This window comes from Vombatus ursinus, unplaced genomic scaffold (genome assembly GCF_900497805.2).
Source record: "Vombatus ursinus unplaced genomic scaffold, bare-nosed wombat genome assembly UNPS02014793.1, whole genome shotgun sequence".
NCBI lineage: Eukaryota > Metazoa > Chordata > Mammalia > Diprotodontia > Vombatidae > Vombatus > Vombatus ursinus.
This window is the reverse complement of record NW_020954571.1, coordinates 4895614-4912127: the sequence shown is the minus strand read 5'-3', so window position 1 is coordinate 4912127 and position 16514 is coordinate 4895614. Positions and strand designations below refer to the sequence as shown.

Below are 16514 nucleotides of genomic sequence, written 5' to 3'. Positions count from 1 at the left end.
CTTTAAAATATAATTTAAAAATCTGTGTGGAATTATTATATTTCCTTTCCAGTCTTTTCCTCTAAATCTGATTCGGTTCTTAGTTAATTCCCTTAGAATTTTAGACTCTCAGTCCTTAAAGGGACCATAAAGGTCAACTAATCCAACCAAGGCCCAGAGAGCAAACGGCTAGCCACAGACTATGCAGTGATTTGGGGACAGAATCAGGAGAGAGGAAGCTTGGTACAGTGGATGGCATGTTGGATTTAGAGTCAACCATATACTACCCTTGATACCTTACCAAACCACTTAATCCCTGTAGGCCTTGGTTATCTCATCTGTGAAGTGGGGAGGGTAAGGTGAGGTTGGATTAAATAACCTTTAAGGTCTCAGCTCTAAATTTGTAATACAAGACTACCTAGGAGAATCCAGATGTCTTGAATTTATAATCATTTTCTCCTGTTACACACAAGAAAAGCACTTACTTACCTCAAAGGTGCACTATATCTAGAGGCACATGAAGTTAATAGGGTTTTTAAAGATTGGGCCAGCTTCCAGGAACTGACCTGAATCTTCCCTTCATTGTGGGGGTAGGGGTGAGGGTGAGGAGGTGAAAAGACTTACAGACTAACCAAGGAACCCAAGTATCTATCCCTATTCTTCCAAGGTCTTGAATTCATGTATTACATGGAAGCAGTTAAATATGGCCAGCATGTGAAGAACATAATTTTATTTTTCCTGTTTTTGGGTTTTCAAATAGGATCTTCTTCCAAAGAAGCCAAGAAGCACTAACAACACCACCTAAGAACTCAACAATGACTTCCCCATTGCAGGGGAGCCACAGAGCAATTCCCTCCATTCCCCACTCCCCTCACCACCACACACATCCCCAAGCCTTAGAGCTGGCCTTCTTTCAAATTCTACTTGGAAGTGCTAACCACAGATTGAAAAACACACAAAAACCTGACCAAACAAACACCAAGAAGACGGAAAGTTGGATTTGGGAGCTGTCTGTTGCCAGGAGTCCAGTGGTGGGTGGCGGAATATTTCATTTTTTATTTCTTCCAATGGTACCAGAACAGGGCCCCACATTCACTGCCATGTTATTGTCCATTAACTCTTAGGATTGTAGGACCTAGAGCTGAAAGAGCCCTTTGAGATCACCTAGTGCAATCTCTTCATTTTAGAAGGAAGGAAGGAAATAGAGGACAAGAGAGGCTAAGTGATTTCCCCAACTGTTAAGTAAGAGTTAGTTAATTAAGTAAGACCCAGATCTGGGTTTCACACCTAGGTCCTCTGATTCCAAATCCAGTGGGGGTATTTTCCCCCATTATGCTGTTAACTCTTAGATTTGCAATAGAGACCTCACACATATCTGCATTCATGCAGGAAGAGAGATTACAACAGGAGATATTTAGGCTAAAAATACAAGAGAACTTCCTTGTTGAAAAGGTTAGTACAATGGAATTTTATTACCAAGTCAGATTGTAGCACTGGATTTTTAAGGGGCATGAGGGGATGTCATCATCATCATCATCACCACTAACATTTATATAGCACTTACTGTGGTCCAGGCACTGTACCAAACTCTTTACAAATATTTCGTTTGATCCTTATAACAGCCCTGGGAGGTAGGTGCTATTATTATCCCCATTTTTCAGATGAGGAAACTGAGGCAAACAGAGGTTAAGTAATTTTCCCAGGGTCATGTAGCTAATAAGCATCCAAGGCTAGACAGTATCCTGACGCCAGGCCCAGTGTTCTATCCACTGTGCCACCTTGCTGCCTCAAGAGCAAAGACTACTGGACTCAACACCAGAGGACCTGAGTTCAGATCCCAGTTCTGCTACTTATATTGTCTTAGATAAGTCATTTCTCTCCTCTGCTTCTCAGTTTCCTCACCCGTTCAAAGGACAGAAGTGAGGATGACAACAATCATCTCTAAGGTCCCCTCCAATTCTAAATTCTACAGAAAGAGCAGAAGACTTGAATTCAACTTCTGTCTGTTATTTAATACCCTTGGACAAGGCACTTAGCCTCACTGGTCCTCATTTACAAAAACATGGGAAATGAGCTAAATGGTCCCTTTCAGTTCTAAACTTATGATCCCATGTGCTTTCTGGGACAGTTTTGGTACAATCCATTCAGAGATGGGGGGGATGACATGACTCATTAAGTCTCTTCTTGCCTTAGAATTGCATTATGTTAGAATCTTGTCACAACCCATCTATCATTCCCATCCCTGGGACAAACAGAAGCCTGCCATCACTTGTAGCAGTCTTCCTTCCCATCAGGACATCTTGGGAACAAGAGTGCAGATGAGATAACACATGCAGCCATCGACCACAGAGGGCGGGGCTCACTCAGGCTGCACTGAAATCCTCTCCAAAGCCAGAACCAAATCATTGCAAATTATTGAAAATGAGTAACTAACATTTGCAAACCTCTTAGCCACACAGTTGGCTGGTCATAGGATGAGACTTTAATCCACATTTATGTACATCTTACATCATTACATTTGGCTGCAGCAAGTTCAAAACAAAATGAAATTATATACTGTATACTCTGAATGTTAACTGCAGGCCAAAAAATGTACTTGGCTGAGGTTTTCTGTCTTCTCAGTATAGTTATTCTAGATAATAAGGTTTTTTTTTTCTTTTAAGGCCTTTTCTCCAAAGCAGACATAACCTCCTGCTGGTGACATTGCATGACAGGCCCGCCATTTGCTACCACAGAGAGGAAAGTTGAGGGGGGAGGTCCAAATCTGTTTTAAATCAAGACTATTTGTGATGATGAGAAGCGGTTGTGGAAAATAGGGGAAGCATGATTCCATTCAACTTTCAGTCTGGTGCAGCTCCCAACAGATGTGCAGATGAGGACCCAGCACATTCACACCTCCCTCCTGAGGTCAGCCAGTAAGCTAAGGGGCTCCCACCTACACAGCAATTCCATTCCACCGACATTTACCATGGTCGCTATTGTTGTTGTCGTCGTTGTTGATGTCCATTCGTTTTCAGTCGTGTCTGACTCTTCACAACCCCATTTGGAGTTTTCTTGGCAAAGATACTGGAGTAGTTTGCCATTCCCTTCTCCAACTCATTTTACAGATGAAGAAACCATGGCACACAGGTTTAAGTGACTTGTCCAGGGTCACACAACTAGCAAGTGTCAGATTTAAACTCAGGACGATATGTCTTTTGACACCAGGCCCAACACTCATCCATTTTGCCACCTAGCATTTACTAATGAAGCACCAACTCTTGGTAGGGTCCTGGGGTCAGCACTGAGGGCACAAGGATGAAATAAGCCCAGCCCCTCCTCTCAAATAGCTCACAAGTTATTAGAGTAATAAAACAAATACACACATAAATATAATACAAGAGCTTAGGAAATGTCCAAAGTGATAGGAAAGATTTAAGGAGGGGCACATTATAAAATGATAGAGTTAGAGCTAGAAAGGATCTCAGAGGTATAGAGAGGTTAACTGATTTGCCCATGGTCACAGAGCTAGTAAGTATCAGCAGCAGGACTCAAACCCAGGTCCTTTTGCCTCCAAGTTCCTATTTATCCACTACACCACACTATCTCATCATTTAAAGATGGGGGCATAGGCAACAGGGAAAGTTTTATGTAAAGGTGAGCCCTGAGTTGGGACTCGAAGAAAGAAAAGGATTCCGATGATTGGAAAAGCAGAGGCTGGTTATCCCAGGTACGGAGGCCAAAATGCACCAAAGAAGAGAGGTCTGAGAAGACAGGATGAGGAAGTGGTGTGTAGCTCATTAGCTAAAATATACAATTTGTGAGAGTCATGGCAGATAAGCTCGAAAAGTTGGAACCAAATCATGGAGAGCTTTGAATAACAAGGTGAGGAGTTTTTATTTTATTCAGTAAGTAATCTGAATCCATCGAAGGAAAAGAAGGTCCACCTAAGACATGACTTTCAAGAATCAAGTGTTTAAACATCGAATTAGGCTCCCATGAAGTGCTTGAGACTTCATCGATAGAGACCTCACAGATCACAGCAGGCTTGTACGGGATGGTTTGAACTAAAATCTATGCTACTGTGATGCTGAGCAGCACTGTAATAGGAATTCTCTCAGCATACTGGCCTTGCAACATTCATAGCTGCAAATAACAAAAATCCTTTTGCATTTCATAAATCACATATTCATAAAGCATATTCCCTCAAACAGGCTAGTCTCTGATAATGGTCTAAAAATAAATTAGGCAATAAATATCTTATAATATTTCCCATCCGCCAGTGGAAATTCACTCTTCAGGTAATGAGAAAAGTGGGTGCTTTCTTACAGTAGGTGACTCAGCGCTTAAGAAAATGTAAAGTAAATGCATAGATTCTTAAGAGTACCGAGTGACTTAAGAATGCCTGAATTACAGGCAGCATAAAAACTTGTTCTGTGCCTGAAGACTCCGGTCCCAGGACCCATCAAAGAGCTATTACAATCCTGATACCGCATCATCAATTTAAAATGAGCAATATTATCCATGCCATGTTTTCCAATGATGCCTAAGCCTTTCCATAACTTGGGGCTTCCCATTCACCATGAACTTGCAAATCAGGCTTCTATCTCCTAATCATTTTCCTGCTAAGGGTAAAAGCATCTGAAGGACAGCTCTGGAAGTCACTGTTTCAAGAGAACCGAGACACTGTGCATCATGTTCTAGTTTATCCTCAAGATGTCTCAGTAATGTTGACCTTGGTCAACCAATCACTCAGTCAACAAGCATTTATTAAGTTTTTACTATATGACACATACTGTGCTGAGCACTAGGGATATAAAGAAAGGCAAAACACAGTCCCTACCCTCACAAGAAGCTTACAGCTTACAGGAGACATCACATAAATGTATAGGCACATACAAAATATATACAGAGTTGATGGAAAGTAATCTCAGAGTGGAAGGCAGTAACAGCTGGAAGGACCAGGAAAGGCCTCTTGCAGAAGGTGCACTTTGACCTGAGTCTTGAAGGAAGCCAGATCTGAGAATGGAATAAATGCCCCTCCCTTTTTTTCCTACTCACCACCAGCTGTCAACAAAGCCCTAAATTTCAACTCAAAGCCACCAAGGACCCAGCCCTGTCATAATGCACATGCATAGCCTCGTTCTAAATTATTATATTAAAAAGTACTTTCTTTTTAAAAATATATTGGTAATGTTGTTTTGATACCACAGATACTTCCCAACAAACACATAACCACTTTATGGATATTACCTGAAAAAAAATTAGATTACTAATTAACAGGAAGGAGGAATGCATCCTATAACTTTCACAGTAAAGTGTCAACATTAACCAATGTATTAACCAGAGTTTTGTTGCCTCTTCATGGTGAATTTGTTGACATCCCAGTCATCATTTATATTTTTGGGGGGCTCTTTTCTCCCCTTTTCATTACTCCATACAAGTTCTCTTATATTCTCTGAATTAAAATCTGCTTTCTTATTTCTACTAGTATGTCTACAATTTGACCTCTGAATTATTCTGTAACATAACCTAGCCTACACCTGTCAAACACCTGAGGCATGGGGAAAACAAGCCATGTCTTTGTTTTAGAGTTGCCCAAACTTGCTATGTTTATTTGGTTCACCTTCTGTGATTCTGTGACAGCCATCAGCCTGGCATGAACCAGCAGAGCTGCTGACCATGGATAAAAACAAAGCTTACCTTCCCAAAATCTCGAACATCAAACAGGTCAAAAGGATCGAACAGCTCACTGTTTCGTAACCCAAACTTATCATGGCAGACTTTCAAGAAGGTCCGAATGTTCTTCAGACATAGAAACTAAGAGAGAAAGAAAAGAATTGAAATTTAGTTCTTGCAAGTATCATTTAAGATAGCTTTGGATTCAAATAAACCAGGAAGCAGTATCACAATAAGTAGATACATTTTTTCAAACACTAATCTGCACTGAAGTGAAAAATATAGACTGCATTATTTATTTTTTCTTTATCAAAGCCAAACTCTGTGCTGTGCCACAGATGAAATGGTTCTCATTCAAAGGATGCCTTCCCCAGGTTTAATACAGTAGATTTCAACCATAATACCACCATTAACAACAAAATTATATTGAGTCAGCAAGGACCCCCACATTCCTTCTAAATAAATACACGGACACAAAAGTCCTAAACTATTTAAACATTCTGAAAAACCAACAGCCAAGAACTGCTTCTGTCAGACTACACAGTTGTCACTCATTACCCCAACAGTACCCAAGGCCTTTGGGGAAGATCCCACACCATCGGGGGAAGCCACCAGAGGGGGAGCTGTGGCAACCATCTGCCTAGGAGAATGAGTCATGGAGAACCTCTCTTTAATCTCAAAATTTACTTCCAAGTGGGTGGAAAGGTAGGAAGGATGGGAATAGCAGAAAGGACCAAGTACTGTATTTAGATGTGAAACCGCACCTTTTCACCTTTTTTTTAAACCTATGAAAAGTTTTTTTTTTCTTTAAAGTTAAAAAGGGGTTCATGGGTGAATTACAAGGGGAGAAAAGAGACTCATCTAGTTTGTCTGGCAAGTCCACCATAAGGGAATGTTGAGAATAGTTTCTTTCAGTTCTACTAAGAATCCAGCACAGCACGCCAGAGAAGCAGAGCAGCTTTGAAAGTTACAGGCTGATATAAAAAAAAAAAAAGACACTGTCCATAATAGAGCCTTCCAATTTCATATGCAATCCTCTTTATCTATTCTTCTATGCATAAGTCAATGACCATTCTTTTGGGTATTTGATTTTAGAATAAAAATAATTTTTAAAAATAATAAAAATAAAATGTAAAGAAAAAAGAACACAGCACACAGAGGTTAGATTCAAGCAATATGGCCCATGAGAGTTCCAGGAGTTGCTTGGAGAAGGGTCTAGAAATATGTCACTGGTTCTTTCCTAGCTTTAGGAAGAAGTATAATCACTCACATTGGTGATTGACTCCAAGCGCACAAGGTAGTTGTCCTCAATGGCAATTCCACAGTTACTGTCACAGGTCTATGTCCATGAGGGTGTAGCCTCTGTCCTTCAAGCTCTCATCTCAACTGTTCATGAAGATTCAATATGTCTCCTTTGCTCTTTATCCCTTCCTTCAAAGCTATAACTCAGCAACAGAACTCCATAGTCAAATTTTCTGACTTAACTGTTAACTGTTGGTTTGAAGTAAATTTCTGAACCATAGAAGTGGAAGCTGTCACTACTGCCATTGAGATGCCTACAGAAAAGGGACCTTCCATGGCCACAGCCCATTGGAGTGAGCAAACACTGGGAACAGAGTTCTTCCTTGTGCTTGACACAGCACAGCCCAGTGCTTGGCACACAGTAGGCACTTAATAAGTGCTTGTTGACTTGATCTTACAATCTCCATCCTCAGCAATATGAGGATAGAAATCCTCAGAGTCAATGTCGCCAGAGCAAGTCTTACATGATTGTGGTAGCCATCCCCCTAATAACTCACCAACTACCCTCAATGTGGTTTAGTCCATTTGCCAAGATGGTTCTACCAGGGTGTGACCACTGCACATGCTGCAACTTCTTGGAGCCACAGGTGAAAGCTGGGTGACAAGCAGACACCAAAAGTAGATGAGCAGCCCTAAAAGAGCTTGGCAAGCCCTCACACCAGAGGGGTGTGGAGAGTGTTCAGGAAGGACTAACACCTCTTCCAAATGGTAGAGGCTAAAATAATGCTTAAGGAATTTATTGAATGTATTATCTCCATGTAAAGCTCCTTAAAGGCAGGGACCATGTCTTACATTTATATCCTGGAGTAAACAGCATAGTACCCCAGTACATAACAGGTATGTAACAAATGTGTATTAAATTAATGAATGAATTTCAGAGTGGTGGCCATGAATAAACACATAATTTGGGAGAATTTCAGGAGAAGGAAGAGGCATAGGAACATAGCACATAGCAAGGTTTTGGTCCTGAAGTTAGAAAATCTGTGTTCAAATCCCACTTCTGATGCTTACTACCTATGGGACCCTGAGTTAAGTCATAATCACCCTGGGCCTCAGTTTCATCATCTGTAAGGTAAGTGAATTGAATTAGATGATTCTGGGATCCCTTCTAACACTGAATCTATGATCCTTCAAGAATTCCAACTCTGGATAGGGTGTGGCCCAGCAAGACTCCACTCAGTTTTAGTCAAGCCACAAAAGCTTTTTGGAGGTCCTGAGGAATCAGGTGTTTGAATAAAGGGAGAGAAGAGCAGCTCAACAAACAGAAGGGGAAAGACTTGGTGATGAAGAGATGGTGATCACTTGAGGCTGAGCAACCATGGCCAAAGGGGTGACAAAGGAAGTGGATTTGTTTAGAGTACCACGGCACAGAGCTTTGCAGTAGAAAAGGACGACCTTGAACCTCATCTACAATACAAGGAAAGGCACTATATGTCTTGAGGAGAGGGAAAACATGAACCAACACAGCACCACCTAACTTTTTTCCCCTCCTGTTTTCTTGAAAGCTCCACTGGCCTTCTGCAGAGTGGTCTGCCACTGCTTTGAGCCCATGCCTCATCTCAAATTTCCACTAAGCATTTATTTTAATTCTTCCTAAGCCTCCAATTTTCAGAGTTAATTATACAGGTTTTAACCATAATTACACCCATCAAGGTCCAGGTTTCCTTTCATAGCTCTAAATGAGGGAAGCCTTCCCCTCAGCTGCCTGCAAAGCATCTGTCTTGCCCTGTTGTTCTCTCAACTCTTGGTTGAAGGAATATTAGACACAGACAAAGGTGCTTCTAACCGTAAGCTCTTGACTCATCCAGGAAACCTTTTCCCTGAAATCTAAGCTCAAGTCACCCAGATGAGTCTCTATAAAACTGAGCTGTGCTTTCCAAAAGTACTCACTCCTGAAAGTTACCTTAATGACATAGGAGAGACTGGGGAGAGGGAAGGGCAGAGCAGGCAGGAAGGTGAATGATGCAACATTAGCAGCCTGGCACAGTGAACAGAGTTCTAGAGAGAAAGCCTGGAAGACCAATGGCCCAACCTTACTCCTGATGCTTATTATCTGTATGACCATGAGCAAGGCACTTAACTCCCCTGAGCCTCAGTTTCTTCAACCATATAATTAGTTTGGACTAGATGGCTTCCAAAGTCCCTTCCAACTCTCAATCCTATGATTCCGTAAGTGGGCCTTCAATTACATAAGGCTTCACTTTGTGAACAAGTAGGACCAGAGACTGCTAAATGTCAAAACAGAAAATCAGAGCTGGAAGGAATCTTAGAGCATAGAAGAACCTTCCAGCTCAAAATGTTACAACATAGAATGGTAGAGATGGAAGGGACCTCAGCAATTATGTCATTCAACCTACTCATTTTACAGGCTTCGAGGAAACTGAAGCCCAGAATGATTAAAGTCATTTGCCCAGTGTCATAGGGATATAAATAGAGGAGCCAGGATTTGAGTCAAGGTCATTCAGTAATTCAGCAAATATTTATAAGTACCCACTGTGTGCAGAACATTATGCAATGTAGATACCAAAGATACCAATAGGCCGTGTTTCAATAGGACATGTTGCCTGCCCTCAAGTATGTTAAGTCAATAAGCAATAACTGAGCATTTATATGAGTCAGGCACTATGCTAAGTGCTGGAAATACAAAGAAAGGCAATACAGTCCCTGCCCTCAAGGAGCTTACATTCTAATGCAGAAGGATACATGTGAACAATGAATAGAGAGTAGAGGAAGGCACTTTGAGAGGGGAAGGTATTCATTGCTGTGGGACCTAGAAAGGTCTCCTGGAGTAGATAAGACGAACTGAGTCTCAAAGGAAGACAGGGGTGAAGAGGATAAGGCATGCCAGGTATGGAAGACCATAAATGCAAAGGCTCACAGGTGGGAGATGAAGTGTCCTGTTCCAGGACATGTTCTTAGTACTAATAGTGAGATTAAGAGAGAAAAAAAATTTCCTTCTTTATTTTCCCAATGCCTAACAGATATTTGTATGTAATTGATGCTTAATAAACATTTGTTAAATTAAAAAAAAACTAATAGGTAAGAGGATAAAACAAAAACACCAATAGCTATAAAATAAAATATCATATGACAAGTAGAATAGAGAGGTACACTAAGTGCTTGAGGTTCAAAGGAGAGATCTAGACTTTCTGGAAGTGGTATTTGAATTGAGATTTAAAAGATGGATAGGAATTTAACCAATGACAAAAGTTAAGAAGAGCATTCTGGGCAAAGGGAATAGTACTAGCAAAGATAGAGAGACAACAAACTACAAGATATATGCTTCAGGGGCAGACAATACTCTAGAATCTCACTGGAGAATAGAATGTAAGGGAATAAGGAAGCAAGGAAAGGTAGGATGGTCCTAGACTGTGGATAGAGGGCCTTGAAAGCCAAGAAGAGTCAGTAATTTATTCCCAGTTTCTTAACTCCCAACTCTGAATTTTGATGATACTGCACCATACATACTCTAGGTTTCAAGAGTGGGAGATCCTTCATTACAGTGGTCAACTTAATCATAGAACCTTGGAGGTCAAAGAGACTTTAGCAACCATCTAGTTCAACCCCCACATTTTACCGATGAGGAACAGAGGCCCAGAGAAATGAAATGACTCAGACATAATCATACAAGTTGGTGGCAAAGTGAGACTGAAGTCCTTCCCTCTCCTGATGCTATTTTTTTTGTTACCAATACCCTTAGCTATATATAATAACAGACTCCTTCATTGCCAAGAAAGGAGCTTAGGTAGAATACAGACTAAATTTGATGTCTTTTATTCATATGTGCTATTCCTCTTTGCCAGAGATGTATTTAAACCATTGCACCTGGACAAACAGCATCATTATGACAACGTCAATTCTAGATTATTTAGTTGGGGCTTGGGGAAACACAGGTTAGTTAAATTTATGGATATTGCAAGCAATCTCATCTTTGTGGCCCACCGTTCCATGACATCACTATGCAGAGTGCAGCAAAAATGGAATGGTTTGAATCTTATTTCTCACTTATCCAACATCAAAAGCTAGGTGTTACAAGGGAAAAAGAAAGACATCTATAAAATACATAAACTAGGTATTCTGTTCCTGAATGATTCCCGAGAAAGAAATCTGGACTTGGAGTCAGGAAGACTGGTTTCAAATCACAGCTTTACTACCTATTAACCATATGAGCTTGAAATAATCCATTCCCTCAGTTTCCCTCAGGACCTTAATTTTCCCCACCCATAGAATGGGAGCAACTATACGTAGACCATATACTTCAACAGGTTGTGAAGAGGGTGCTTTGTGAGTGGCTAAACAAATGTGAGCTATCATTAGCACTTCTGCTTCAATCTAGGATTTATGTTGATGAATGCATCAGTAATTATATGAGTCTTCCCTTTCAACAATGGAGCAGTTATAAGGTGCTCACCACTAAGGTAGAGCTCTCTGAAGGTGACAGGAATCAATAAAACTTCCTGACCTGCTCCTAGACACACTTGGGACACTGAGCAAGGATGCAGGCTATCCTAGCTCTTGGTTTCCACTCCAGGCTAATTAAATAAAGGTTGATACCTCCCCTAAACAATTCCACCATTCATCCCCTCCTTCAGTGACGTGGGTGTTGAGCATTCCGGGTTCTGAAAATGTCAAGCTCTTCTCTCCTGACCATTAATCAGACACTTTAGATCGAATCAACTTGAAATAAGATTAGTAAAGGGGCACAGACTGGATCCAGATTCTCCCATCTATTTTCTCAATCCTGGCTGAACAAGACAGATACATCTCTCTCCCTCCCCTTCAGAGTCTTTTGTCACTTGGCTTTCAGAAAGCCCTGGGGTGGATAGGATATATGAAAGAAAGAATACTGAAGCCAAACAATGGCATAGAAACCAGTCCACATCATCTCAAAATAAAACCACAAGCAAAGGTTTCATTTCCAGAACTAAAGTTGTTTCAATTACAGCCCCTCCTCTCCAGAGGAAAATAGACCTGTTTGGTCTTTTCTTTGGAAAACAAATGGTAGTCATTAGCTTTCCTTAAACAGCTGCTCTGTTTCGTGCACTTACTGTGTGGACATTGCACTCTGGGGTTTCTGGGTTATATCATAGGACTGGAAAAGACTTTTGAGGCCATCCAATCCAAACCCCTCATTTTATAAATAAGGAAACAAAAGCCCAAGGAGGTTATATGTGACTTCATAGAATCATAAGAGCACCAATTTAGAGCTGAAAAGAACCTTAGAGGCCATTGATCCTAAGCCCTTCACTTTACAGATTAGGAAACCGAGGCATGGGGAAATAAGTTGCCCAGGGTTACACAGCAAGTCTCCAAGATAGAATTTGAACTCAGGTTTTCCTTATTCCAAGTCTAGTGCTCTGTCTGCTACATCACGCTGCCTCCTTAAGGAGGTCATGCAGCTACTAATAAATGTCAAGGCTCATGGAGTTTTCTAGCTTTTTCCACTGCACCATATTGACTCATCTCCCTAAGTGTAGGAACACCAAATCCCACTTTGCCAATGTATTCTGAGACAGAGAAACTCCTGGAATTGAGGATGGCTTTCCAAGAAGTCACCACCCTGCACTGCTTGGCACCTAGGCTCCATGAAAGATAACCACGTATAGGAAGCCAACACTGCAGGATACAGAACCAGACTGGCTTTGGGAAGGACCCCTTCTCTCAGGGGCTCTGAGATCACAGGAGTGGATCACAGAATCATAGATCATGGAATCTCAAAGGACCTCAGGGTGATCAACTGGTCCAAGTTCTTCAACCTGAAGTTGATGAACGCGAGCACTAAAGAGCCTAAGCCATTTGGCCAAGGCTAAACAGGGAGTCAAAAGCAGAAGCCAGATGCAAACCAGGTCTTCCCTTTCTGAACATCAAGGACTTTTTAGACTCTATCAAGACGCTCTAAAAGCTGTAATTCTCAAGCACTGTTTCAGGACATAGCTTTGTCAAGAGAAATCCCAGTCCACTGAACATTTACATTGGCAACCTAAGGAAGACTCATGCATATTCAGTTTCCCTTCAATGAGAGGGGTCATTTTTTTTTTAATCGATGCTTTGTGAGCTCAAGGTCTGATGAGTTTTGCAGGTAGTGTTAATTATAATAAGCCATGTGTATTTCATGACTACTATGTTTGCCATATACTGGATAAGCTAGGTGGTCCAGTAGATAGGCACCTGGGCCTGGAGTGAGGAAGATGTGAGTTGGAAACCACCCATAGACATTTGCTAGCTGTGTGACCCTGAGCAAGTCACTTAACTTGTTTGCCTCAGTTTCCTCATTCATAAAATAGAGGAATAATAATAATACCTACCTCCTAGGCTTGTCAGAGCCAAATAAGATAATAATTGCAAAGCACTTAGCATGGTGACTGGCATACAGTAAATACTTTATACATGTTACCTATCACTATTGTTATTAACATTTTTATATTAAACATTTACATTAAATTTTTATCAAAATTTCACAGCACACCTAGCAAAACTTACAGTCTCCTGGCATGCCAAAGCCTACCCAGCAAAACACTCATCAAGCTAATGCGCCATGGTGTACCCCTCCAAGACTGCTCTAAAATCAGGAGATCGTACAATATGTAGAGGCAGCCAGATATAGCAGTAACGTTTCTATGTCTTGTTTCAGTACACAAAAATAGATGCTTCTTCTGAAGGGAAGACAAGGCCTGCCGAGGAATGGAAAAAGGGAGAAGAAATCCGGATGCTACCAGACAGAGTCAATGGTGCTTTGGATGGCAGCTCTGCTCATTCCAGGAGCAGCTACCATGGACACAGAAGATGATGAACTGCCTAATAAGAGACCACACTTCTACAGGGCTTTTAAGGTTTACAAAGTGCCTTCCTCACAATAATCCTGGGAGCCACCATTCATGTAACACTTCTGCACTTTACATAAGTTAGGCAGAAAAAGGACGTATGATCATAGCAGATAGAGTGCTGGGCTTGGAATCAGGAAAACTCAAGGTTTAAAATCCCCCCACTACTATACTTTCTAGCAGAGGAATCTGAGATTCAGTTTCCTCATCTACAGAATGGGAATAAGATACCTCTACCACCTACTTCATAGGGGTCTTGTAAAGCTCAGATGAGATAATGTGTATGAAGCACTATACAGGATGTTACAGACACATTATATACACATAAAACAATGATCCCCATTGTGGTTGTTGCCCTTCGTCTTCGAAGAGGACCAAAATGACATCACTGTGCTAGACTCAAGTTTTAATGTGTCCCACTGTAGCTGATGAGACCAATACAAGCTTGGAATGTTCTACCACAGGTCGGGTACAAATAGTCCATGTGAACCTTTGGGGTGGATCCTCTAAGTCTGCATACCTTGCGTTTCTCTCGAACTATTTCAATTCTGTTTTGCTTGAAGACAGCACCTTCTCTGATGTGGGCATGCCATGCTGAGTGGTCCTGTGCCAGTGTCTCCCATGTCACATAATCAATTCCAAAGTTAAGAGAGACCTTGAGAGTGTCCTTGTATCACTTCTTGTGACCACCATGTGAGCACTTGCCCCGTGTGAGTTCCCCATAAAATAGTCTTTTTGGCAAGCATATGTTTTGCATTCAAACAATGTGGCCAGCCCATCAGCTATATTGGGCATTATATGATTATATATTATGTGTATATATATACCGTCTATAAATAAGATATACACACATATACATGTGATATATACTTGTATGTACAATATATGTATACATGCATACACATGTATGTACACAGGTGCATATATCTATATACAAGATATATACACATATATACATAAGATATATATACAGTATTTATCTGTGAATATGAATATAGCTCTCTAATAAACTATATAAGGTCCTAAAGGGGAGGGGCTATCTCTCCTTTGTATGTGTATCCCTGGGCACAGTGCCCAAAACACTGAAGACAGTCAATAAGTCCCTGTTGATTAATTGATATTTATGAGGAAAACAAAGCTTAGGTTATATAATTAAAAATAACAACAACAATAACAATAATAGCATTTATATAATACTTTGGGGTTGACAAAACACTTTATAAGTATTACCTCATTTTACGCTCACAACTTCCCTGGAAGGTATATGCTATTATTATCCTTACTTTTACAGATGAGGAAACTGAGGTGATAAGTGTCTAAGGTTGGATTTGAATTCAGGTCACATATTGCCTCCAGATCCGGCACTGTAACCCCTGTACCTCCTAGCTGTTTTCTCACACAGTGAGGTAGTCTGGTCAGACTGGGTGCCTTGGCCGCAACGAACAGAAATAGACCGAGTGACTGAGGAATCCCTAACTGTAGTCACTTATCATCAGTTGAATCCACAGACCTGCCTTTGTATGCTTTTTCTAGCTCACTGAAGATTAGAAATATCCTAGCCCTGTGATTTCAACCAAAACAGGGAACTCCTAAATAAGGAAACTCCTTCTACCAATTTAGGTCTGTCTGCATCTTTTCTGCAATTTATAGTTGTACGGTCTTTATGGCATTGCCTAGAGCATCAAAAAAGGTTGAATGATTTGCCCAGGGTCACACAGACAATATTTATCAAAGGTAGGATTTGAACCCAGCTCTTTATGACCCTGAGGCCAACTCTCTGTCCACTACATCAAGGCTGTCCCTCAAGCTTGAGGCTTGCTCATCCTAGATTGGTTCATTTTAAAGGATATCAAATTCCATTTGTTTATTGATAACTCCAAAACAACTAAAGCCTCAATGTTCAATCAATTAATCAGTCAACAAACATTTATTAGACTTCAACCACTGCAGCAGACACTGAGGAGATCAATACATAAGTGGGATAGTCCCTGCTGTGAAGGAGCTTACGTCCCGCTGGGGGCCACTTGGAGGGGACTATATAGTGTAACCGATGATCAGCTCCTGGATGGAATGTCTGCTGTTCACATAAACTGTTGCACATTCCAAATCAAATCAAAGGGTGGCTATGTCCTGGGGTGGTATATATCCTGGCTATATCCTTTGTTTGAAATCAATAAATTCCATTTCCTGGGAACACGACCTGTCTCTCTCTTCTTTAACTCTTAATTTAACCCAATGAGTGCATGTGGATGGTGTCCTCAGCACCATCAGCATGCAGATTCAAATGCAGAACTCCTCACTTGGGCATTTTTTCCACTACACCATCTTATAATCTCAACATACAGGCTCCCTAACTTCAAGGCATTCACCGTCTAAAGAGAAAGGTCATACACAAGCAACAACAGACCATGTGCATGGGTCCAAACGAGTGATATGAAAATAAAGTTCAGAAGGGGAGAACCCAGTGGAGGCTCACTAGAGTTGATGGCTCACTGAACAGAAGAGAGTGGATGATTTTTCACCCTCTTGTTAACCAACTGATAAAACACAAAATATGAATGGCCTGCAGTTTAGTCAGGGAGCAGAGGGATGCAAAGATGTCCCAGTGACAGTGTGAGAACAGACCTTTTACAGCTGTAGCCTGAAGCGGATCAGCACACAGAACAACTATGGTGTTTAGGGAAAAGTAAAAGTGACTTTCCTATGGTCACATCATTTATAAGTGACAAAGTACAAGAGTGAGCCCAAGCCCCT

General features: G+C 41.0%; 1 protein-coding gene across 1 annotated transcript in view; it reads right to left on the bottom strand.

Moving 5' to 3' along the window:
- Window positions 1–16514, bottom strand: part of VAV2 (vav guanine nucleotide exchange factor 2) — a 403760-nt gene that overhangs the window by 307575 nt on the left and 79671 nt on the right. The window contains exon 2 of the mRNA XM_027869640.1: window positions 5662–5778. Coding sequence (XP_027725441.1) covers window positions 5662–5778 — 117 coding nt within the window. The remainder of the gene's footprint in view (window positions 1–5661; window positions 5779–16514) is intronic.